This window comes from Orcinus orca, chromosome 13, assembly GCF_937001465.1.
Source record: "Orcinus orca chromosome 13, mOrcOrc1.1, whole genome shotgun sequence".
NCBI lineage: Eukaryota > Metazoa > Chordata > Mammalia > Artiodactyla > Delphinidae > Orcinus > Orcinus orca.
The window spans coordinates 15,345,199-15,368,981 of record NC_064571.1 but is presented as its reverse complement, the minus strand read 5'-3'; the positions used below and the strand labels follow the sequence as shown (position 1 = coordinate 15,368,981).

The window sequence follows — 23,783 nt, the reverse complement described above, 5'->3', positions numbered from 1 at the left end:
TTTAAACAAAAGGATGGATAATAGGTCTCCTGCTTTCTTGCAGTGAATGGCTTAAACCTCAAACAAAGAAATGGAGGCTCTGGGTGGGGAAGGGCAGAGCCCTCCGCAGAACCACAGAAAAACAAAGCATCGTTGAAGACCTTCCATTTCCCAATTAGGCAAAAACTGAAACATGGATGAGCTCCTGCCTAAATCCTAGTGATGGTGATGATGATGATAATGGTGGCACTGACAACAATTAGTTTGCCTTATCACGTGCCAAGGACTTAATATATTTATCTCGAATCTTCAAAACTATCCTACAAGATGGGGACGATTCTATATATACATGAGAAAAATGTAACTCAAAGAGATGTAAAATCACTCTGATAAAAGCCCAACTGAAATGTTTACACCCATTCTCTCAAAAGTTTTAGTTACAATGTCCCCTATAGAGCCCACTGAAACACACATATGCACACGCATGTGCACACATGCTCGTGCACACACACACACTTGTGCACACACACACACACCCCTCTATTTCTCCCACTCCCCCCAGCCCCACGGTGGAATAATAAAAAGCCTCCAAAACCATTTTCAAATCAAGTGGTAGATTTATTGGCTGTCTCTGTTATTCAGTGAGGTTAAAACGTCTCAGCGTAGGACACTCTAAACCTCGCTTTGGCTTCCCGTTGTGCTGCAAGACCAGCAACAGGTGCGCGGGTGGACAGTCAGTGGATGACAGAAGCAAACGGCCGCCGGCTCACATTGCTACAGTGATTCGTCCATAGGTTTAGGGAACATTTCGTTTGTTTTTCTTTCATAGCATCTTCCTCTTTTCAAACTCCTTCAGGAACAGGAGAGAGGGAGAAGAGAGAGGGGATTAAAGATTAAAAATCTAAATTACATTCACAGTCAAAATGATTCTTAAAACCTCTTGTTTTTAGGATCCTCTGAGCAACCAAAAATTATAGAAGTAAAATGAACCAGGATGAGGTTACTGAACACAAAATGACAGTTTTCAAATGAGCGCGTGTCAGTCTGAATTTCACTAAGCTAGATGCGGAGCTTCAACTTTGTCTCCTAAACGCGGGGGCTGAGAGGCTCTGAATTACTCTTGTTTTCTATGGCAGTGTTATCATTAGGAGCTGACAAACCTGACTGTGCTTATCCAAACCTTTAACGCTACACGTGACACACACCAGCCCTTTTAATAAAACAGTGGATTTGTTTAGTTTCTCAGAGAATAAAACTGAACACAGATTCAGTTCAGATTTAAACCAAACGTCAAGAACCTCAGAAATATATGAAAAGGAAACAATACTGAAAACCACATTTCTCTAGATTGTAACCATTAGAATGCAGCAAAATGTGTAGGTGCCTGCTGCCACCTACTGGAGTAAAATGGTAACACATGTCTCTGATGTGAACTCAAGCATTTATTTGCTTTTTCCCTTCCTTCCCCTCTTTTAAACAAAATTCTTCACACACTCCCTAACCACCCAGATTTCTTTTAAACACTATGGCACACTGTGTCACATTCCACAAGACACAATCATGCAAGGAGTCAATAAAACAAGGAGTTAATTTTATTATCCCTAAGACAATGCCAAAGAAGATTATGCCAAAACATTGCTCCCTCCTGGGAAGACAATCGGGGCCTGTTTTCAGCATGTGCAAAAAGTTTTGTTTTTTGTGGGGTTTTTTGTAAAGTCCACAATCATCAAAAAAGTAAAGAGAGAGAGAGAGAGAGCCTGAAATGATCACTCAAAGAGATAGGCCAAAAATCACTGCAAAGAGATTATGGAAGACACCAACTAAAATCTGAAAACCCCCAGCCTCTTTAGATCTCCCTCCATCCTGACTCCCAGTTTTCATTTCTTCTTAGTCGGTCTTCAACCTCTCTCCTTGGGAAAAAAACCTATGGAGTTAGCATAGCTATATCCCAAAGGCCCTCGATGGAAAAAAACAAAACACAAGGCAATTCTCTGCACAACCCCCAAAATGGAATTCAGGACACTTACGGACTCTGAAACGCTTTTTTGTATATCATACCTTACTACCCACAAAAGAGCAAATCTAGATGTTTGAAGAATAAAGTTTTTGAATCAGAACACTATTCCTTGTCATGCCCGATTAGAACATTAGGACCAAAAGGTGGAGTTGCTAGAGACTGTTAAGCTGCACACCGGAAAGAAAGAAACAGGAGAGACCCAGAAGAAAACACCATGGTTTCCAGGCACCCTGTGTGGCCTCCCACTTTAAGGCCAGTAACTTCCGAGCACTCAGGCCACTGTTCCAGCTCACCTTGTATATGGTGGTTCCCAGCTGTGCAGGGGACATGCTGACCACAACTCCCGCACTCTGCAGGGCTGCGATCTTCTCTTTAGCTCCACCTTTTCCTCCAGCAATAATTGCCCCCGCGTGACCCATTCTTCTGCCGGGAGGAGCAGTTAAACCAGCAATGAAGGACACCACAGGCTTGGCCTTGGGACCCTGGAAAACGGGATTTTAGACACTCTGATGAAGAAGTTGATCGAAACTGGACCTCCGACTCATGACTCTGCCAGAAAATGGCAAATGGCTGGGGCCCTTCACTCATCTTCAATAAGAAAACAACACGGGCTTCCCCGGTGGCGCAGTGGTTGAGAGTCCGCCTGCCGATGCAGGGGACGCGGGTTTGTGCCCCGGTCCGGGAAGATCCCACATGCCGTGGAGCGGCTGGGCCCATGAGCCATGGCCGCTGAGCCTGCGCGTCCGGAGCCTGTGCTCCGCAACGGAAGAGGCCACAGCAGTGAGAGGCCCGTGTACAGAAAATAATAAATAAATAAAATAAAAAAAGAAAACAACACAAATATTGAGCTATGACTGAAACCACTGCATTCTCCTTTGAGATGACTTGACTCTTCCTACAAACTCAAAAAAACAATCCTGAAGCAAAACTGTTACCTGTTAAGATATTAAACTTCAAATTCACCCCCACAAGCTGTTTTACAAATACATATGTCACTCTTTCGTTTGAAAAACAAAAAAGCACACTTGAAAATACATAAGTTATGTGATTTGTGATAACGAATTAAGACACAGATCAGGTTGTTTTAGTTCAACATAACTCTGTCTTAATGCTTTTGCATTAAATCTACTGCAAATATGTTAGTTTGGCTGAAGTACAAGAGAAAATCTGGCCTCACACACATATGTACTTGGAAAAGGGAGAAGTATTTTAATATCTGTCAGATAACAGGATATTCCTTGGCACTACACAAACCTCTTCAAATGGTAACCTGAAACCACAGTCCTTTGTTACCTCAAAATTCATTCATCATTCTGGATCTTTTGCCTACAATGATTTTGTAACATCCATTGGTCAGAAGGAAAATACAGATTCACTGAGTTATGTAGCTCTTCCAAGTGCTGATACACTTCCTCATTCAACATCATCAAATCACTCTTCAGTATCACCGCCAATCTCCTTAGAAAAGTCTTTAGTAGGGTGAAGTTCATGGTGGCAGAAACAAGTTTTCCAAAAATATACATTTGCAAGTTCAAACTTTATCACTGTCAACGAATACGAGGAGTTGTTTTCCTTGACACAGCAGGATTGCTTTGTTCATTTTTGAGAAAAGATCCGCCAAATAAATACCAAGGTCTGAACAACCAGTCTGCCTGCCAGACATTCTTTCAAATAAAACGTGTTGCATGAAAAAAGCAGCTAGTTCAGCTCACAACTCAACTGGCAAAGTGCTTTACTTCCCACTTCATCACAAAATACTGACTCCAGGGTCAAGACTTAATAAAATTAATAATTCTTACTGCTTCATTAAGGACATTCTTAAAGGAAACTGGCTTTTTTTAAAGTGCAAGTGCATGGCAGCGCAAGGTCACTGGCACAGTTCGCTTGGGCTAAGCTGACTCGCGTGAAGGCACCAGCACGCCAGGCTCCGCGTGTCTGACGCTCTTTACTCCAGTCCTGCCCCCACCATTCCTCCCTGCTCTTTACCCTCCAGGAATGCCAGACGGCTCTGCCTCTGGGCCCCTCTCTGCTGAGAAAGTTCTCCATCCTCCTTGGATACCTGGCAAATTCTGACTTAATTTTTAAGGCCTGGCTCAAGCCCCTTCTTCACCCCTAAGCTCTCCAACTCCCCCCCCCGCTCCCGCTCTCTCCACAAGTGCTGGTTAGCTGCTCATCTCCTGTTCAGAGACTCTGCTGTGCCTCTGACACATTTCTGCCGTTACCCACAGCACACTGGCTGTAGCTTATTCCCCACGTGCTCCCCTCCTAAACCATGAATCTCTGAACGCCGGGACTACGTTTTCACTTATTTCTGTATGCCCAGCATCTACCATAGCAGAGAACTGAGATGAAAAGACTCTGTAAGTCATTTACTTATTCACTTGTAGGCTCTGCAAAGGATGTGAGCACCTGGTATTCGAGTGGCACCAGTTTCCACTGGATCCCTCTGTCCCTATCCTCAAATGGTGGGAATATTACACTAGAAAGAAACAAGATTAGGATGAACCTAGAATGTGAAACAAATGTACACTCTGTCCTATTGACGAAGAAGAGTCACTTGAGATTTTTTAAGGAGCGTAAACTAGAATTGAAAAGACTATGAAAAAGCGTAGTCTGGGGGTTCCCTGGTGGCGCAGTGGTTGAGAGTCCACCTGCCAATGCAGGGGACATGGGTTCGTGCCCCGGTCCGGGAAGATCCCACATGCCGCGGAGCGGCTGGGCCTGTGAGCCATGGCCGCTGAGCCTGCGCGTCCAGAGCCTGTGCTCCGCAACGGGAGAGGCCACAACAGTGAGAGGCCCACGTACCAGAAAAAAAAAAAAAAAAAAGTGTAGTCTGAGAACAGGATACAGAAATGAGAAGCGTGGAAGACTAAAAACAGGAAGACAAGTTAGGATGGCATGACTAGAGTCCAAGCAGATGCCCTGGACTGTGGACTCTTGTCCTTGAGCCCAGCGACCTGACTCCTGACCCCTCACAGCGTAAAGCAGAAGTCAGGCAGACCTGGGTAGGAACCTCAGCCCTGGCTGGTTTGCTGTGTGCCTGCCATCGGCAAGCTGCCAGTTTCCTTACTCATAAAAGGACAAAAACATCTAATCCGAGGGTCAAGATTAAACAACACCACTCCTGCAAATAATTACTGTCATCATGATGATAATAATAGTAGTTGTAGCAGGAGGCGACATTACTGAGTGTTCGCTCTGCGTCAGTTACTGTGCTAAGTGCTGAATATGTCACCTGAAATGTTCAAGCTAGAATCTCGTACACAGTAGGCCCTCAATAAAACTTAGTTCCATGAGACCAACCAGGAATAGGAATACATGTGCCAAATGAAACAAAATGTAAAGCTTAGTTTTTCCCACTAAATTCTAAGCTGCTCAAGGTATTCATGTATTCTATATACATTTTTAAATTACGGTGTACAGTTGGCCCTCCATACCCACAGGGTCTGCATCAGAGAATAGAAAATGTATGTGGGAAAAAGATTCCAGAAAGCTCCAAAAAGTAAAACTTAAACCTACCATGCTAGCAACTATTAACAAAGCATTTACACTCTATTAGGTATTATAAGTAATCTAGAGATAAAGTATATGGGAGGATGTACGTAGGTTATATGCAAATACTACGCCATTTTATATAAGGCACTTGAGCATGCATGGATTTCTGCAGGGGTACTGGAACCAAACCCATGTAGATACCAAGGGATGACTATAATGTTATATAACCTGAACTTTTTTTTGTAAAAAGAAGTCAGTTTTTACCTAAATTTTAAGCTTCACAACCTTTCTGAGCTCAAGAGACTCTAATAACATTTTACTCCAATCTCCTAACAATCTACTTTATTCTTTCACTATTTGCCATTTACTGGTTCCTAACATGCCAGAGGACTGCGCTGGGCACCAAGTATACCAGCTCCTTGCTCTCCATAATACAGTCTAGAGTGACAGTCGGGTGTTAACTAAGCACGCCTTGCAGAAGGAACAAGCAAAGGCAAGTGAGGATGAAAACAACCGGCACATCAGATGGGACACGGATCTGAAAAGGAGGGTCAGGGTGGTGTGTGAGGGGCTGGAATACCATGCTAAGTCTGCCCTTTGTCCTACAAGGATGGCAATAAGCAGGCTGGCGGTGGGGGTGGGGGTGGGGGGTGGGGAGGTGGAGGGAAAGAAGAGCAGAGATATCAGGAAAAAAATTACCGAAGTGGTCCAGGTGAGATAAGATGAGAGCCCGCACCAGAGCAGAGGGACTAATTACAGATGACAATGCTCTCAATCTCCACAAACTGCTAAGATCTCAGAGACAGATCTCGGTAACTGAGTGGAAGCAAGAGCTGAGGGAGAAATAAAAGATGGTTCTGGGGTTTCCCTGGTGGAGCAGTGGTTAAGAATCCGCCTGCCAATGCAGGGGACACGGGTTCGAGCCCTGGTCCGGGAAGATCCCACATGCCGCGGAGCAACTAAGCCCGTGCACCACAACTACCGAGCCTGCACTCTAGAGCCCGCGAGCCACAACTACTGAGCCCGTGTGCCGCAACTATTTAGCCTGCGCTCTAGAGCCCGTGCTCCCAACAAGAGAAGCCACCGCAATGAGAAGCCTGCGCACCACAACGAAGATTAGCCCCCGCTCGCCACAACCAGAGAAAAGCCCGCGTGCAGCAACGAAGACCCAACGCAGCCAAAAATAAAATAAAATGAATAAATTTATTAAAAAAAAAAAAAAAAAAACGATGGTTCTGAGGTTTCTGCCTTGGGAACTGCATGAAGTGTGATGCTGATTATACGCAACGACCATTCGCACTTAGGGAATAGGCACTATCTGGGGAAGAATAAAGATGAGAAGAGCCAGGAGGATGAATGGAGGACCTGGTGACTAGCGCGAGAGCAACGCCAGGGTGGACAGCAGATCCGACAGCAGCAGCAGCAGCAGCGAACAGCTGCTTACTAAGAGTGCTTACCACGTGCCCAGGGCAGCTCTCCTCTATGTTACTGAGCCGTAACATAGAGTCCTACAAGGATGCTGGGAGCAAGAAACTACTGTATCCCTATTTTGCCAATGAGGAAACTGAGGCACAGTGAAGTTAAGGAACATGCCCAAGGTCACACAGTTTCTAAGTGGCAGACAGAAGCCAAACTGCTGAGGATCAGGGAGTGAATAAAAAGGAAAAAAGAAAAAGAGATCCAGAGAGTAACGGGAACTTTTAAAATTACCACAGAAGAAAATCAAGTAGACTCAAAACAGCCCTTGAAAATTCCTTCAATTACATATGCATCACTCTGTATACACTACCCTGCAGGTGATATTATCGGTTCCTTTAACTCTCCGTTACTCATTATTTTTCAGCGGCATTTAATTTTGATGCATTCACTCTCAATCTCTTTTACAAGCGTAGACACAAGTTATCTCCCGCCCTCCTGCGCGGCCTCCTGAAGATGCATCTTCACTCATTCGTCAGTGTCAGGGACATCCTGGAAACCATGTGAATGCTCTCCCCAGGTCTTTGCCGCAGTGGTCCAGAGCACACGTTCACTGACTGGGGGCTGGCAGGCACCAGGCTGCTTCCGTCGTTACTGTGCCCTCTCTCTTTCTCTTCCCACCACCCTCCTTCACCCCAGGCACAGAGCTTAATTCCCTTAAGTGAAATTATGATACAACGCCACACTATTCTTTTTCATTCGAAGGGAGAGGCAACAAGGAAAGCCTTCATAGGACATAGTTAATAAAGCTTTTCTACTTGACCTTTGAAGCGAAGTGCTACTCTACAAGGATAGACTGAAGCTAGAGGGAGGCAAGCTCCTGGAAAAGGGTATAAAGGACAGGTTCTTTAGAAGGTCAGCCTTGACAGAGAAAGAACACACATCCCCTGAGATGAGGAGAAAGGACACCAATGACAGGTGAAAATGGAAATACGCAGGTCAAATGACAGCTTTCAGGCTGATGGCCTGGAAGTTCTCCCTTCAGCAGGAGGCCAACTGACCTACCATGAAGTGTGAGGAGATGCCTGGGGGGAGGATTCATTCGAGAAGCAGAGAACAGGCCCCAGGGGAAACGGGGAGGAGAATCCACCCAGAAAGGGTCCCAAGTTCCCTGAGTGGCCAGTACTCCAGGTGCAGCTCAACAAGGTTTAACTTTATCTTTCACGTTTGCTTAAAAAATTTATCTTTGAAAAAAAAACAAAATAACTTCTAAAACAAACCGGTGATATTATTCAAGGGCAAAGAGATATATATATATTTTTCCAAACCCAAACTTACTGAATTATGCTGCCTCAAAAATTCTGCAGCATTTTCTTCTGCATTACCACCAATTTCGCCAATCAATATGATACCTTCTGTGGCTGGATCGTTCAGAAAGATTTCAAGGCAGTCAGTAAAATCTGTTCCATTGAAAGGATCACCTCCAATGCCTGGAAAAGTCAAAGAATATCACCAGCTGAAAACTGGATGAATCATTTAATTCAGGTCAGGAAATGCTGTTTTACCTGGTTTCTTATTTTGCCTACCCCCCTCTTACCAATATTTTTAAATGTGTCATCACTCTTGCATTTAACATTTAAAAATCACAAAATGCTACATTTATTTCTGCTTATAATATCACATAAATGCTAAACGGTGGTGGTGGGTTCCTGTTAGTCACAAAAACAGCCGTCTTTTTCTTTAACTCCTTATCAAGACTCCTCTCTCCCACAAAATTATGCCTAGATAGTTCTTTAAAAATGAGCATTCTATATAGTTTCCCTAATTAGGAGAACTTTACTTCTGAAAACACGTTAGCTTTTTCAGGGACATGAATTACTGTTTTCTATGTTATAACTTTTAACTTTGTTGGCTTCTGGTGAGTAGTTCATTATCAGTACCTTGTATATCACAGACGATAAATTCTGAAATTAAAAATAATCTGGATTAGCTAATCTGGCATGTGTGTCTTTCTGTGTGTGTCTGCGTGCTAACATTACCTGCACTGTGGTAGTTCGTTGTGATTTGTTATTTTCACATGAACCGCAAACTTTATTACCATATTGGAGACTTAATACCACATTGGAAATAAATATTGGACATTTGTATTTCTTCTACAGTAAAAAAAAAAAAAAAAGAACATTTAAGAAAATGTGTATTGGTGAGAATATCTTCTCTGATTAAACATTTAACCCATTTCTTTGCACAAAGTAACTATTTCATGAGGGACATTGCACAGGAACCACTTGCAGGTTAAGACACAAGTCCCAGTGAGGGGAGGGGGGGGTGTCTTGATCCCTCTTACCTCTGACCCAAAGTGGGAGATGACAAGAGAGACCACACACAGAGGCTCCACTATAAGCACATGGCTTTTTAGCACAAGTACTTGGATAGGACTCAAGGCAATATTCCCTACAGACTGGCTGACACTCTTAAATTTTTAAGTTATAAAAATGTATTTTATAATAGATAAATACGCAGGACTGGCTCCCTACTCTTCAACACACCACTCAAGAATGAAACTGAGGAAGAGAAGCGGCATCCACTGAGTGCCAGCCACGTGTCATGTCCTGTGCCTTAGCACACGTCGGGCCCGCCATTTCCTCATCCCTCCAAACTCTCTGTGACATGGCAATTATTACTCTTCGTTCACAAATTAAAAACAGAGGCTACAGAAGACAGAACTGCCAACTCTATTTCAAAATCTTTTCTTATTTTCCATCACGCTATCTTGTATAATAGATTGTGCTTCCGCGCATAGAAAAGCTCAATTAATGTTTCATAGTGATTTTACGAATTCGAGTCTTTTTTTTTTTTTTTGCGGTACGCGGGCCTCTCACTGCTGTGGCCTCTCCCGTTACGGAGCACAGGCTCCGGACGCGCAGGCTCAGCGGCCATGGCTCACGGGCCCAGCCGCTCCGTGGCATGTGGGACCCTCCCGGACCGGGGCACGAACCCGTGTCCCCTGCATTGGCAGGCGGACTCTGAATCACTGCGCCACCAGGGAAGCCCACGAATTTGAGTCTTAATAAAAATACTACAGGGTTATATTTTATAATTTTTTATCATAAAATGCTGCCTTTGATAAGCCTCTAAAAGATATTCTAAAAGTTTGAAGGAATATTTATAAAATGAGAACTCTGCCTGGCTTTTGGCAACAAATACCAAGATTATTTCAAAATGTAAAAATTTTTTTATATTTGTAAGTGGGAGGCAGTATGATGTGGCAAAGAGAGAGGTTCCAGGGAGCTCAACCCTCCTCCACCAATAACGCTGCCACAGGACTACACGCCAGCTCAGCGGTGCCTCGGGGGGTTGCCTGAAGAGTGAGATAATGATTGGCAAAGAATTCAGTGACTGTGAAGCACTGAGTGACAGCTGGTAATGATAACAAAATGCGAATTACAGTAATGAAAGTCCTATTTTGAAGGACCATTTCTTCCCAGCAAGCTAAGTAACAGCTGTTTTCAAGGCCCAAGGCTCTCCAGGAGACACACGTCCCAGGATGTTTGTTCTGAAGCTCGGAAGTCAAATCCCAGACCATGAATCTTGAAAATATAACAGTCAGCTTCACGTATAAGCAAATTAAATTCAAGATCACAACATCTTTTTAATAAAATGGCATCAAAATCTCTCACAAATAATCAAATCAATAATTATCATTATACTTATTCAGGGAAGATACTGAACTCCAATAAAATGAGCTTAGCAAAAAAATTCCTCACCAATGCACAAAGACTGCCCCAACCCAACTTGTGTTGTTTGATGAACTGCTTCATAAGTCAGGGTGCCAGATCTGGACACGATACCTTAAAGAAAGAGAATTCAATAATATTAGGTTGTGTTCATACGACTATCATACAGTAAAATAAATTACAAACACAGGTATCTATAAAACCCATTTCACAATTTGTCAACCAAATAAACGATAACATCAGGTCATGAAATAAGAAGAAAAGGCCTAAATTATAGCAGGGAGGTTTTAAAAGTTATATAGAGAAGAAAGTGTGTTATTAGTTAGGGTTGTTTTATGACCATAAAAGCAGTTAAGAGAGACCTAAAGTCTTCCACGTAAAACGACTGCAGACATGCAGTAAAATGGAACAATAAACCTATAAAAAGGTCCATAAAGAAAAAAAAAGAAGGCATAAGTTTCAAGTATTAATCTTTGGCTAATAACTCTGATTTAGGAAAATAAATTCATAGTTAGGCTTGCTGTCTCCTGACCACACAGATTCCTCAAGACAGAGCCCTGTTCTCCTACGCTGGTTCGGTAAGAGACTGCCAATGCTGTTGGAGATTCTGCAGTGACTGTCTTTCTTGCTGGACTGGAACCTCCAGGGGGTCAGTAAACAAGACTGTTTTCCCCACACCTGCGTTCCGAGTATCAAGCACAGTTCAGGCACAGAAGGAGCTCAGTAAATATGCACCAAATGGGTCAATACTGAAAATCAATGGAGAACAACCACCCTCTCAAACAAAATCTAATTCCAAGAGTTTTAAGACCTTTCACTAACTGGATCCTATTTCACGACAAATGACAACCACTAACACCAACCCCCATCTGTCTCATCCGTCAGTTTTTCCCTATTCTTAGAGCTTTATTTCTATCTACATCATCTCTCCTTAACACAGTCCCTCCTCTGTGGGACCTTTCATAACTGAGAAGGTTAGGTAGGTCATGCCTATGTACATATGCATTTGATGCATTTAGCTTTTAAGTAAAGTATAATCAGTAACTTAATTGTATATCTTTGTGTGAATTACCTAGTCTCCTCTCCACTCCTGATTCTTATAAATAGAATTATGGTTGATTAATTGATTCTTATGATAGAATTATGTTCTTGTCCAGGCAACACCCTAGATTACTGGGCAGCACAACTGTTTTATTTATTCTAGTCTTTTAATGGAACAGTATAATAGTGCACAGTAGCACTAGGATTTTGTCATTTTGTCATTCTTTTAAGGGGCTTTCATCTAATTATATAAATGATATACAATTTATATAAATGCAAACTGCATACATTTAAGATAATGAAAGCAATGTTTTTAGGGTAAATTACTCCTGCCATCCTTAAAGTATATATATAGTAAAAGAGACCATCACTTAAAAATATCTATCATAGGGCTTCCCTGGTGGCGCAGTGGTTGAGAGTCTGACTGCCGATGCAGGGGACACGGGTTCGTGCCCTGGTCCGGGAAGATCCCACATGCCGCGGAGCAGCTGGGCCCGTGAGCCATGGCCGCTGAGCCTGCGCGTCCGGAGCCTGTGCTCCGCAACGGGAGAGGCCACAACAGTGAGAGGCCCATGTACCGCAAAAAAAAAAAAAAGTCTATCATAAGGATACTTCTGCTTCCAAAAAGCAGGGGTATTTTCCTGTATTTTTCCTGCTAAGTACAAGTAAAAACCCTGGATATCATATATAAAACAAATATAAGAAATCTCTGAGGGGCTTCCCTGGTGGCGCAGTGGTTGAGAGTCTGCCTGCCGATGCAGGGGACGCGGGTTCGTGCCTCGGTCCGGGAAGATCCCACGTGCCGCAGAGTGGCTGGGCCCGTGAGCCATGGCCGCTGAGCCTGCACGTCCGGAGCCTGTGCTCCGCAAAGGGATAGGCCACAATGGTGAGAGGCCCGCGTACCACAAAAAAAAAAAAAAAAAAAAAAAATCTCTGAAAGATGGAGAGAAGACAGAGTCACTAGGGACCTCAAGACTCAAGCAGTGACACAACAGTGAACAAACCACAAAGAGGATAAATCCAAAGAAATTCCCATCCAAACTCCTAATAAATAAAATTCAGAAAACCAAAGTCAAAAAAAAAAAATCTTGAAAGCAGCAAGAGAAAAATAACACCTTACCTAAACAGGAAAAACAACTCAAATGACATCAGCTTTCTCATCAGAACCCATGGAAGCAAGAAGTGGAACAACATTTTTTAAGTGCTAAAAGAACTGTCAACCCTAAATCCTATACCCAGTGAAATTATCCTTTAGGGATGAAGGGGAAATAAAGACATTCTCAGATGAGGGAAAAATAAATAATCTGTCACCAACAGTTCCATCATAAAAGAATGGCTAATGGAAGTTCTCTAGAAAGAAGGTAAATGATACCAAGAAGGAAGAACACAGCAATAAGCAAAACATGGATAGATAGAAAGACTTTCTCCTGAGTGTCCTAAAAGGAAGAAATAAAACTGTCCCTATTTGTAGATAACATGTTTGTCTACAAAGAAAATGCTAAGGAATCTACCAAGAAAACCCATTAGATTACAGCAACGTTGCAAGATACAAGATAAACAAAAATCAATTGTATTTCTATACATTAGCCATGAGCACATGGACACCAAAATTAAAATACAATAAAATTTACAATTGCTTTCTTAAAAAAAGAAATACTTAGGTGTAAATCTACCAAAACATATACAGGACTTATATGCTAAAAGCTACAAAATGCTTGTGAAAGAAATCAAAGACAATCCAAATAAGTGAAAATATACTGCATTCATGGATTGGAATAGTCAACATGTCTATTCCCCCCAGATTGACATAAAGATTTAACACAATTCCCATCAAAATCCCAGCAAGAGTTTCTGTAGATAGAGACAAGATCATCTTAAAAATTATATGAAGTAAAGGAACTAGAAGAACTAAAATAATTTAAAAAAGAATAAAGTGCAAGGAAGCGATCTACCTAAAATTTCAAGACTTATCACTTAGCTATAGTATCAAGATTGTGTGGTACTGGTGAAATCCAGAAATAGACCAACACAAATATGCCAACTGTTTTTCTGACAAAAATGCAAAAGCAACTCAATGGAAGAAAGATGATCTTTTCAATAAATGGTGCTGAAGCAACTGAACACAAGTAGACGAAAAAGAACTTTGATCTACGTCTCACACCTAGAAAAATTAACTGAAATTGGATCATGGGATTTAAATGTAAAACTACAAAACTTTCAGGAAAAAGAAAGGTATTTAAGGCTAGGCAAAGACGTATTAGACTTGAGGTCCAAAGCATACTTCACAGGAGAAAAAAATTAGTAAGTTAGACTTCATCAAAATGAAAAACTCTTGCTCTCTAAAAGATCCTGTTAAGAGCATGAAAACACAGCTACAGAGCGGGAGAAAATATTTGTAAGCCACATATCCAACAACGTGCTAGTATCTAGAATATATAAAGAACTCTCAAAACTCAACAGTAAAAAAGCAAACAACCCAATTAGACCATGGGCAAAAAAACATGAAGAAACACTTCACTGAAGAAGATATACAGATGATGGACAAGCACCTGAAAAGACGTTCAATATCATTAGCCACCAGGGGAATGTAAATTAAAACTATTACAATGAGATATCACTGTACACTTATCAGAATGGCTAACATAAAAAACTGTGATACTACCAATGCTGGCAAGGATGCAGAAAAACCGGATCACACATACGTTGGTGACGGAAATGTAAAATGGATAACAATTTGGCAATTTCTTTAAAAACATGCAACTATCATCCAACCTAGCAACTGCCCTCCTGGGCATTCATCCCAAAGAAACGAAGACTTGGATTATATAAAAACGGGTACACAAATGTTTATAGCAGCCTTACTTGTAACAGCCCCAAACTGGAAACAATCCCAATAACTTTCAACAGATGAATCATTAAACACACTATGGCATATTTGTACCCTGGAATACTACTCAGTAATAAAAATGAATGAACTACTGACACAACAATCTGGTGAATCTCCAGAGAATTGTACCGAGTGTAAACAGCCAATCCCAAAACGCTACATACTACATGATATTATTTATACAGCACTCCTGAAATTTAAAATTTTAGAAATGGAGAATTATTAGTTTCCAAGGATTAAGAAGGGAGTGGGAGTAGGAGGGAAGTGGGTGTATCTATAAAAGGGCAAGATGAGGGATCCTTGGAGTGATGGAAAAATTCTTTATGTCTGTATCCATGTCAATATACTAGATGTGACATTGCATTATAGTTTTGCAAGATGTTACCATTGGGGGACACTGGATAAAGGGTACACAGAAATCTGTCTGTATTATTTCTTACAATTACATGTGAATTTACAATTATCTGAATATAAAAAGTTTAATTAAAATAAAATTTTTAAAAAGGATGTAGAAGTCAAGCATGTCACATGTGGTTGAGAGTAAAAAAACGTCTAACATAAGTGAAAAAAATATTGTATAGTTAAATATCAATTTGGAATTCAATCTCTCTTCAATAACATTCAATTAGCTGTTATACAGTTTCATTAGCTATCATTAACACAAACGAGAAAGCCACTATACTATTGTACTGCTGTCATATTACATTACATCCCATTCAGAAATACCCAAGGGACTGAAAAATCCTTCCTTTCCCTAAACTCTTAGCTTAAGGACTGGAAGTCAATGAGGCTTCTGAGAACATTAGTACTAGTATCAAAATAGGAATAGTTAGTACAAAAAATCATCTTTTCTCCTTCACCTCCTTGAAAATCTTGTAGTGTCATATATTTTCTTTTAGGTGAATTTTTTTCTAAATCCTCTGAATTAAAGGCAGTCTCCCAGAGGACTTCCTCATCAATGTGCTATGGCCATCTGGAGAACCAAGGTCTAAAGGACTTCCCTGAACTTTTCTTACTTGTTTTTGAGGTTCATGGGCACCTTAGAAAGCAGGGTAGTGATCAGAAAGGCAACTCAGTACAGGACACACCTTATTCCATGCTCATCTAAGTCTACAGTAGTAGCCATTCCAAGCAGACTGCAGAGTGTACAGAGTATTCAAATATGTGCAAAAGCATCAGTGGCTATGTGGATCAGGCCCCGACTAGAAATCAGATGGCCTATGGAACTCCCTGCATCCTCCCTCGTAAGAGAACTTGGTAAGTTCTCGACTGGCAGCAGGGCTGACAGCTCTAAGAGCCATTAGTAATAAAGAAAAATCATGACCTTTAACCCAGTCCTGTAAACTACACAACTGGCATTTACTGACTATGTTTAACTATTCTTACTTAGTATTTACAGTCACGGTTTATAGATAAAGTACTGTAAACTCTATTACGGTGGAGAAACAGTATAGCTTAGTGAGAGTTAGGTGTGAAGAGTCTAAAAACCGCCATAATGGGCTAATTCTGAAACGTTAATTTGGTTATTTCCTTGAGGAACTAAACAAGTAGCAGTACAATTTTCCCAAAACATTTTGAGAAAGCCTATAATATCCACTGAGGCAAAGTAATTCTGACAGGACACAGAAAGACTAACAATAAAAATATTCACAGCATGTGTATCTGACAAAGAACTTAAGAGCCGGAATATTTACAGAACCCCCTATAATCAACAATTATATAAAAATTATATAAAAAAGACTACCCAATAAAAAATAATGTGTAAAACACTTGAACAGATATTTCACAACAGAAGATTTATAAATGGCCAATAAGGACATGACATCATTAGTCATGGGGGAAACTCAAAACCATAATGAGACATCATTTTACTCCCGGTAGAATGGCTAAAATTACAGACTAACAGTACTAAATGTCTGTGAAGACGTGGAATGACTGGAACATTCATACACCGAGGGTGAGGGTAAAGAACGCACAGTCACTTTACAGAACTATTTGGCAACTTCTTAAAAAGTTGAACATGCTTTGACTCTATGACTTAGCAATTCCATTCGTAGGCATTTAACCCAAGAGAAATACCCACAGAAAGACCTGTACACAAAAGTTCACCTTAACCTTATTCATAATGAATCAAACCTGAAAACAACAGAAACAGTTGTCAGTGGGAGAATGGACAAATTGTGGTATTCAATAAAATATTACTTACCGATAAAATAAACTATTGATACACGCAAACACATGGAAGAATCCATAGTGTGCTGAGCAGGAAAAGAATCTTTAAAAAAACCCAAAAAACATCTTCACTGATTCTAGAGAATTAGTGTTTCTCAAGCATCAATTCAGGACATAGAATCAATTCACTATAAAACTTCCCTGGTAAATTCTCTTAAAGTTGAATTAATTAAAAATGAATTTGATTTGCAGAGTCAAATTCTCTTTGTGAGTTTTGAGCTCAGGGCAAGGAATTTTGTTTTTAATCTATAAGAAATATATACTCACCAATTCTTCCTTTCTTGTGAATATGGCCAGGCATGATGCCAATTTTGCATTCTCCAGGCTGAAGGAAAGTAATTCATGGTTTCAGAAAAGTGAAAAAAAAATTGTAACTTCCTAGGTCATACACACAAATATATTTGGACTGATTCAAAGCTAGTTAGCCTTCAGAGGGCTTATTTTTGTTTTGTACACTCACATTGATGACTCCAGGGCAGTTTGGACCAATCAGCCTGGTCTTTTCCTGGCGCAGCAGTTTGTGCTTGACCCGCACCATGTCCTGCTGTGGAATACCTTCAGTGATGCACACGACCAAGGACACTTCCGCCTCGATAGCTTCATTAATGGCAGCAGCAGCAAAAGGAGGAGGGACATAAATGACAGACGCTGTTGCTCCGGTCTGTTCTTTGGCCTGAAACATTAACCACGAAGCACTTTATTATTGGTTAAGTCAGAAACATTGTAAAAGAAATTCAATACCATGATTTTAATGATGTCTTGGGGTCAGGAGAGGACATCACCAGGAGACATCGGATGTCTTCATTCTTCCCATTAACAAGTTCACTTTGCTGTCAGAAAAGAGCAGAGTAAGCACGGCCTCTTTCTGCCCCCTTGGGACACCCTTCTGCATTGAAAGTTTCTGTGACCTCCCATTCCCTCAGGTGACAGCATGTCAGTACACCTGCAAGCACTGCCTGATTTGCATCTGTGTCCCCTCATTCCTGGGCCATGTTTATTTCTGTTGTTCTACAAGGCACTTACCACCTGTTCGGTACCAAAGACCCTGCACCTCCCCGGGAGAAAAGGACTGGTGAGCCCCAAGCTCCAGAACCCAGCTCTCAACCATCTGTTTAAAAATACATCCCACTTAATACATAATACCAAGAGGCAGCAAAATGAAGTGGTTTTCTTCCTAGCTGTCAATTTTTACTCTAAATGCATGCTGATTAGAAATAAACTAAAATACACATGCATAAATGTCCACGGAATAAGAATGGGTCAAATAAGGTTAGTCTACTCTACATCACCCCTCACGATGCAAAGCACTGAAAGACCATCAATTTGACCACACTTCTCTCTCAGTGGTTTCTACATACTCTCTACATGGATCAATACACATGTAGCCTTCTACCCACCTCCACGGTAGCCACGTCTCTTCTCCTGAAAGGAAGCTCCTTGAAGACAGAGACTGTCAGTGATCTCTGGCTCTCCAAGAGTGGCAGCATCTATTCCGTGAGAGGCCCTGAGAGAGACTCTATACAGGCCTCGGATAAGGCTTCACCACAACCCTGCATGCTTAGCATCCCCAGCTACAAATCAAGATGCTGAGGCCATGAAATATTAAGTAACTTGCACAAGGTCACATAGCTAGGAAGTGGTACAGGCAAGATTCAACAATAAGTATATCTGATTCCAAAGCGTCAGTTCTTTTCAGCTACAGCAGGCTGCCTCCCTATAAATGTTAAAATGTAACTTAACCAAGATGTAAATCAAAACTTTTTAGAAGGCTGTGTCATGGGATTCGTAATGGATGCAAAAACCAAGTTACGGAACACACAGGTACAACCAGAAGGGACAGAAGTAAAAGACAGTGTCTTTGAGAATCATCCCCAAATGACTCCCCACGTTCCCAGCAACTTAGGGGCTTTCTCTACGGCACCCCGAATAAAAAGAGGTATCTTGACAGCGAGAGAAGAACAAGTCAAAGGATGCTGACTTGCCAGGGGTTAAAAATAATTCAAAACAATGTTTTTAAACACTATGTTCAAGATGATAACAGAGAAGTGGGAACCAAAGGAAAAGAGCTAGGTTGGAACCAAGTGTAGGTATTTTATGGAAAATATCAATATATCCCATGGGTGCCTACCCCTTAAGGCTACAAACACTTTCAGCAGCTGGACTGTGACAACAGGGTCTGTGCTGGCAAATAATACTGTATGAAAGGTGTCCGTCCTACTCACTCAGAATGCTCTTTGAAAGAGCAGAATGGGTGAGAGACAGTATCTGTCAAAGAACTTACATTATATTCCAAATGTCATATCTATTTGTATCAAAATTAATAATAAATGAATTGCTTAGCAATGAAAACTGTTTTCAAAAGAAAGCAAAAACAGCTCATGACAAAAGATATCTGCCTAGAGAGATTTTTTTCTAAAAATGCAAATCAAAAAAAAAAAACTAAATGATTATTCTTCAGAATATATGATTTTTTTTACTCTTTAAAATACAATACACTCAAAACACACATACACGTATACAGTACACCCTATTTTCAAGTTTAAAGTAAAGTGAAAATTCCAAATTTGAATATTTGTTTTTTTCTACATTTTAGGATTAAGAATACAAATTAACTTCAATTAGAAGTTAGTATTCCAGGGGCTTCCCTGGTGGCTCAGTGTTTGAGAGTCCGCCTGCCGATGCAGGGGACACGGGTTCGTGCCCCGATCCGGGAAGATCCCACATGCCGCGGAGCGGCTGGGCCCGTGAGCCATGGCCGCTGAGCCTGTGCGTCCGGAGCCTGTGCTCCGCAATGGGAGAGGCCACAACAGTGAGAGGCCCGGGTCCCACAAAAAAAAAAAAAGAAGTTAGTATTCCATAAAGAGAGTACATCTATAAATGTGTACTGTAAAAAGTGCAATTCTTTAAAACATGCCTTAGAAGTATGTTTATAAAGAGGAGGGGTACATTTTTTAACATCAATACATCAATCCCAAGTACTAAGTTTATTTCCTTGATTTTTTTAATTAAACAGCCAAGAATTTGTACTATGGTTTCTTTTATAATACTACTAGTATTGTATATATTCATTTAGGTGTAGAAAGAGAATGAAAGAATACACATTGAGCTTAAATTAGCTCTCTATAAAAGCAAAATCTGAGAAATGGAAAACACTATATAAAACTTTACATACTTTTATATCATCTGAACTTTTACAATAAGCAATTAGCTTTGTAGCGAAGAATTCAAGTTTAGTTTAAAATCATTTTAAAAAGTATTAAGAAATCAGCAAATTGGGGAAGAGACTAGAACTCTGTGATTTGTCCATCAGACTCCACAGCTAGGTTTCTCCACACAGGAATACCACATACTACTTACTTACTCTGAGCCAGGCTAAGTCTGCCACTTATCAGCCATGACACCACATGCAGGACCCTCAACCTCTCTGCTCCTGTCAGAAGCTGGCCTGTGACAACAGGGTCTGTGCTGGCAAGTAATACTGCATGAAAGGCATCCATCCTACTCACTCAGAAAGCTCTTTGTAAGAGCATCCTTGTCTTTAAAATGGGGATGATAACAGCACCCACCTCGGGCTTGTGGTTCGGCCTGAATGAGGCCATGAATATGAAGCACCTGGCACAGTGCCTGGCAAAGCACCCACTCGAAGTGTTAGGGTAGGGGGTGGATGCTGACATGTGCACTTCTAACACCCCAGAAGAAGAAATGGGAAGGAAGGAAAATAAGCCAAACAGAAGCCAAGCCACAGCACTTCTTCGCTAAAGAGCTGATGTATACCTACAGACAAAAATGACCCGGGGGGCCTCCCTGGTGGCGCAGTGGTTGAGAGTCCGCCTGCCGATGCAGGGGACACGGGTTCGTGCCCTGGTCTGGGAGGATCCCACACGCCACGGAGCGGCTGGGCCCGTGAGCCATGGCCGCTGAGCCTGCGCGTCCGGAGCCTGTGCTCCGCAGTGGGAGAGGCCACAGCAGTGAGAGGCCCGCGTACCGCAAAAAAAATAAATAAATAAAAATGACCCAGGCTGCGGAGAAACATCCTAAGCCTACCTGACTAAAGTGAACACACTGGTTTTTACCGCAATTCAAATTTCTCTAGGTTACTAGAATTTTAAGAAGCAACTGACTCTCCCCAAAGGGGCACAATTAAGACCTTAAACCAAGGCATACTAGCTCTTCCCCTGCTTTTCTTTTCTTGCCAAACTCAGGTGCCATTAGTTACCTCCTTCACAGTACTGAAGACCGGTAAGCCCAGATGCGTCTTGCCTCCTTTCCCTGGAGTGGTTCCTCCAACTAATTTGGTGCCGTATTCCAATGCCTGCTGGCTATGAAAGGTGCCCTGAGGGGAAAACGTGAAAGACTAATGAGAAAAGGCAGGCTGGGGAGCCTAAAGGCAATCTTCAGCAACTTGGAAAAGAAAAACAAATAGGTTAAGTATTTCCCAGCAAACAGCCGTAACACATATCCAAGCATTCTCATCACCTTATTGAACACAGCTTTCACCCTTGAAGCAAAGCGGGCCTCTGCGGGGCCAAAATCACTGTTTTTTTTAAGTGGCGGGGGTGGGCAGTCTCTTTTCACTCTGCTTTCAAATTTGGCTGACGATCAGAAACCCCCTGGTGTTTACCTGAAAAGAACACCTCTTTTTCACTGTTCCTCGACTCCTGGTGTCCTCACATCCCTCTTCTTCTCAGTGTAAAATCCATGGCCAGTCACTACAGTCACACACCACCTTGGCTCTCTCTCACTTCAACTTACACATCTGGCAAAATCACAATCTTGGTTAAATCCAATTCTCCACCTACTCTGAGACTGCACATGCGCCACTGAACAGTAGCTGGAGGAAAAATAAAATAAAACCATGCTAACTGGTCTCACTTTAAATCAATGATCCCAAACCTTAAGTGAGCCTTTAACACTGCCCAGCCAGCATCCTGGATGTCCCTATCCATTTACTCTCCCACCTCCACCTCGGCACTACTGACACTCTGGACACACTGATTCCCTGTTATGAGAGGCTGTCCTGTGATTTGTACAATGTTTACCTCTACTCAGTAGATGCCAGTACAATGCCCTCCTCCCTACCCGACTCAGCTGTGATGACCAAAAACACCTCCAGGGATTGAAAGATTCTTTTTCACTAAGCGTCTGGGGCTCCGCCTCCCTGTTTTTCCTCTACTCTTTCCTCCCCTTCCTAGACTTCTCTTTTTCATTTAAATGTGTGCCCTTGGTGAGTTCACCCCTTATCATAAGTATCATCCATATGGTGACCTCTCCCAAACACACAGACACACACACCTCCCACATACCTAGCCGAGACCTTTGCCTTGAACTCCATGCTCACACTGCCAACTGCCTACCTGACATCTCCACTTGGAGAACCAGTAGGCATCCCAAACTTAAATGTGCCCAAAACCGAGTTCCTGATCACTCCCCTCCACGGTTTACCCCATCTCAATTAATGAGAACTCCACTCCTAACAGATGTTCAGACCAAAACTACTGAAGTCATTCTTGATTTCTCTCTTTCTCTTATATCTCAAATCAGGATACATTAGTCAATCTTATTGCCCTGCCCTCAGAACGTAACTGACAACATCTCACCTCTTCTACTGCTACCGTCTTGGTCTAAGTCACCATCAACTCTTGACAGAGTACTGCCCTTGCTCCCTTTCAACCTATTCTCAACACGGCAGCCAGACTGATCCTGTTACATGTCCCTTCTCTGATCAAACTCTGCAATAGTTTTCCGTCTCATTCACAGCAAAAGCCAAAGCAAAAGCATCACACTGGCCACCAAGTCAGTATTCAAGCTGCCTCCTCACATCAGAACCCCTCAACTGCCCGACCTCGCTTCACCCACTGTTCTCCCATCACTCATTCTACTCCAGTCATGCCGGCCTTGGGGCTGCCACACACAGCAGGCACGTTCCCCCCTCCTGGCCTCACTGTCCCCTCTGGCTGGAACACCCTTCCCCTAGACATCCACTTGACTCACCCCCAAAGCTCCTTTAGAACTTGACTCAGAGGTCAGGCTTCCCCTGAGCACCCACCCCAACTGCCACCACAACCCCACACACATACAGACACCTCCTTTCTCTGGTTTAGTTTTTCCACGGCACTTATACTTTCTAACGTACCACATAATTTACTCATTGATTTTGTTTCTCTCCCCCGCCACTCCATGAAGGCAATGATTTCTATCTACTTTGTTCACTGAGAGATGGCACCTACAGCAACACATTCCATACAGTAGGCACTCAATAAGTAGTTGTTGAAAACTGAGTGGATCTATGCGGTCATTCTACAGGGACCAGAAAATGATGACTCAACTACTCAAGTTCTATTTCTTAATTCAACGTCTTCCTTTTTCAATACAGGAAACTTAGTCCCGAGCATGTTAACTGACTTATCTTAAGTCAGTGATGGAGTTTTGGAAAGGACCTCAGACCAGTGCTCTCTCTCTAGAGAAATGCCATTCAAAGTGTCATCTGTATATGCTAACGGTCTACAGTGAGATAAACACAAAACGAAAAAAAGAATGACAAAAATAATAAAGAAAAATCTAATAAAGAAAACAAAAATAAGTGAGAATGTTTGCAGACTTTTATAGCAATATAATATTGCTATGACTTTTACAGTATTTTGTAAAAAATATTCATCTGCATTAGATTAGTGATAAAACAAAGACACACCCAAACTGGTCTTTCATTCCAGATAGTTAGAGAAGCACTACCCTAGACTACCACACTGTTACATAAATTCCAATGGACAAATTTTTACTCCTAATGTAGTGCTAAACAGGGATAATATTTCCCGTTAATAAGCTTCTTTCCCGTAATTTTCCCATTATCACCATCCAGTGCAGAGTTAAGAATAGTAATAGCTTTTAGCAGCTCATAACAGCCAGTTCAAGAAATACCACCCACTGGAAATCTGCATTTTGGGGATTTGCTCTGAAATACAAATATTCCTCACTCATATGTGGA

At 41.8% G+C, this 23,783-nt stretch overlaps 1 protein-coding gene across 1 annotated transcript in view; it reads right to left on the bottom strand.

The window, feature by feature from the left end:
- Positions 1-576: 576 nt before the first annotated feature.
- The window catches only part of SUCLG1 (succinate-CoA ligase GDP/ADP-forming subunit alpha), a 35,328-nt gene continuing 12,121 nt past the window's right edge, over positions 577-23,783 (bottom strand). The window contains exons 3-9 of the mRNA XM_004271619.4: positions 21,018-21,134; positions 17,262-17,474; positions 17,069-17,126; positions 10,672-10,755; positions 8,246-8,397; positions 2,290-2,478; positions 577-829 (exon numbers count right to left, since the gene is read on the bottom strand). Of these exons, the coding sequence (XP_004271667.2) occupies positions 803-829; positions 2,290-2,478; positions 8,246-8,397; positions 10,672-10,755; positions 17,069-17,126; positions 17,262-17,474; positions 21,018-21,134 (840 nt within the window). The 3' untranslated portion in view covers positions 577-802. The remainder of the gene's footprint in view (positions 830-2,289; positions 2,479-8,245; positions 8,398-10,671; positions 10,756-17,068; positions 17,127-17,261; positions 17,475-21,017; positions 21,135-23,783) is intronic.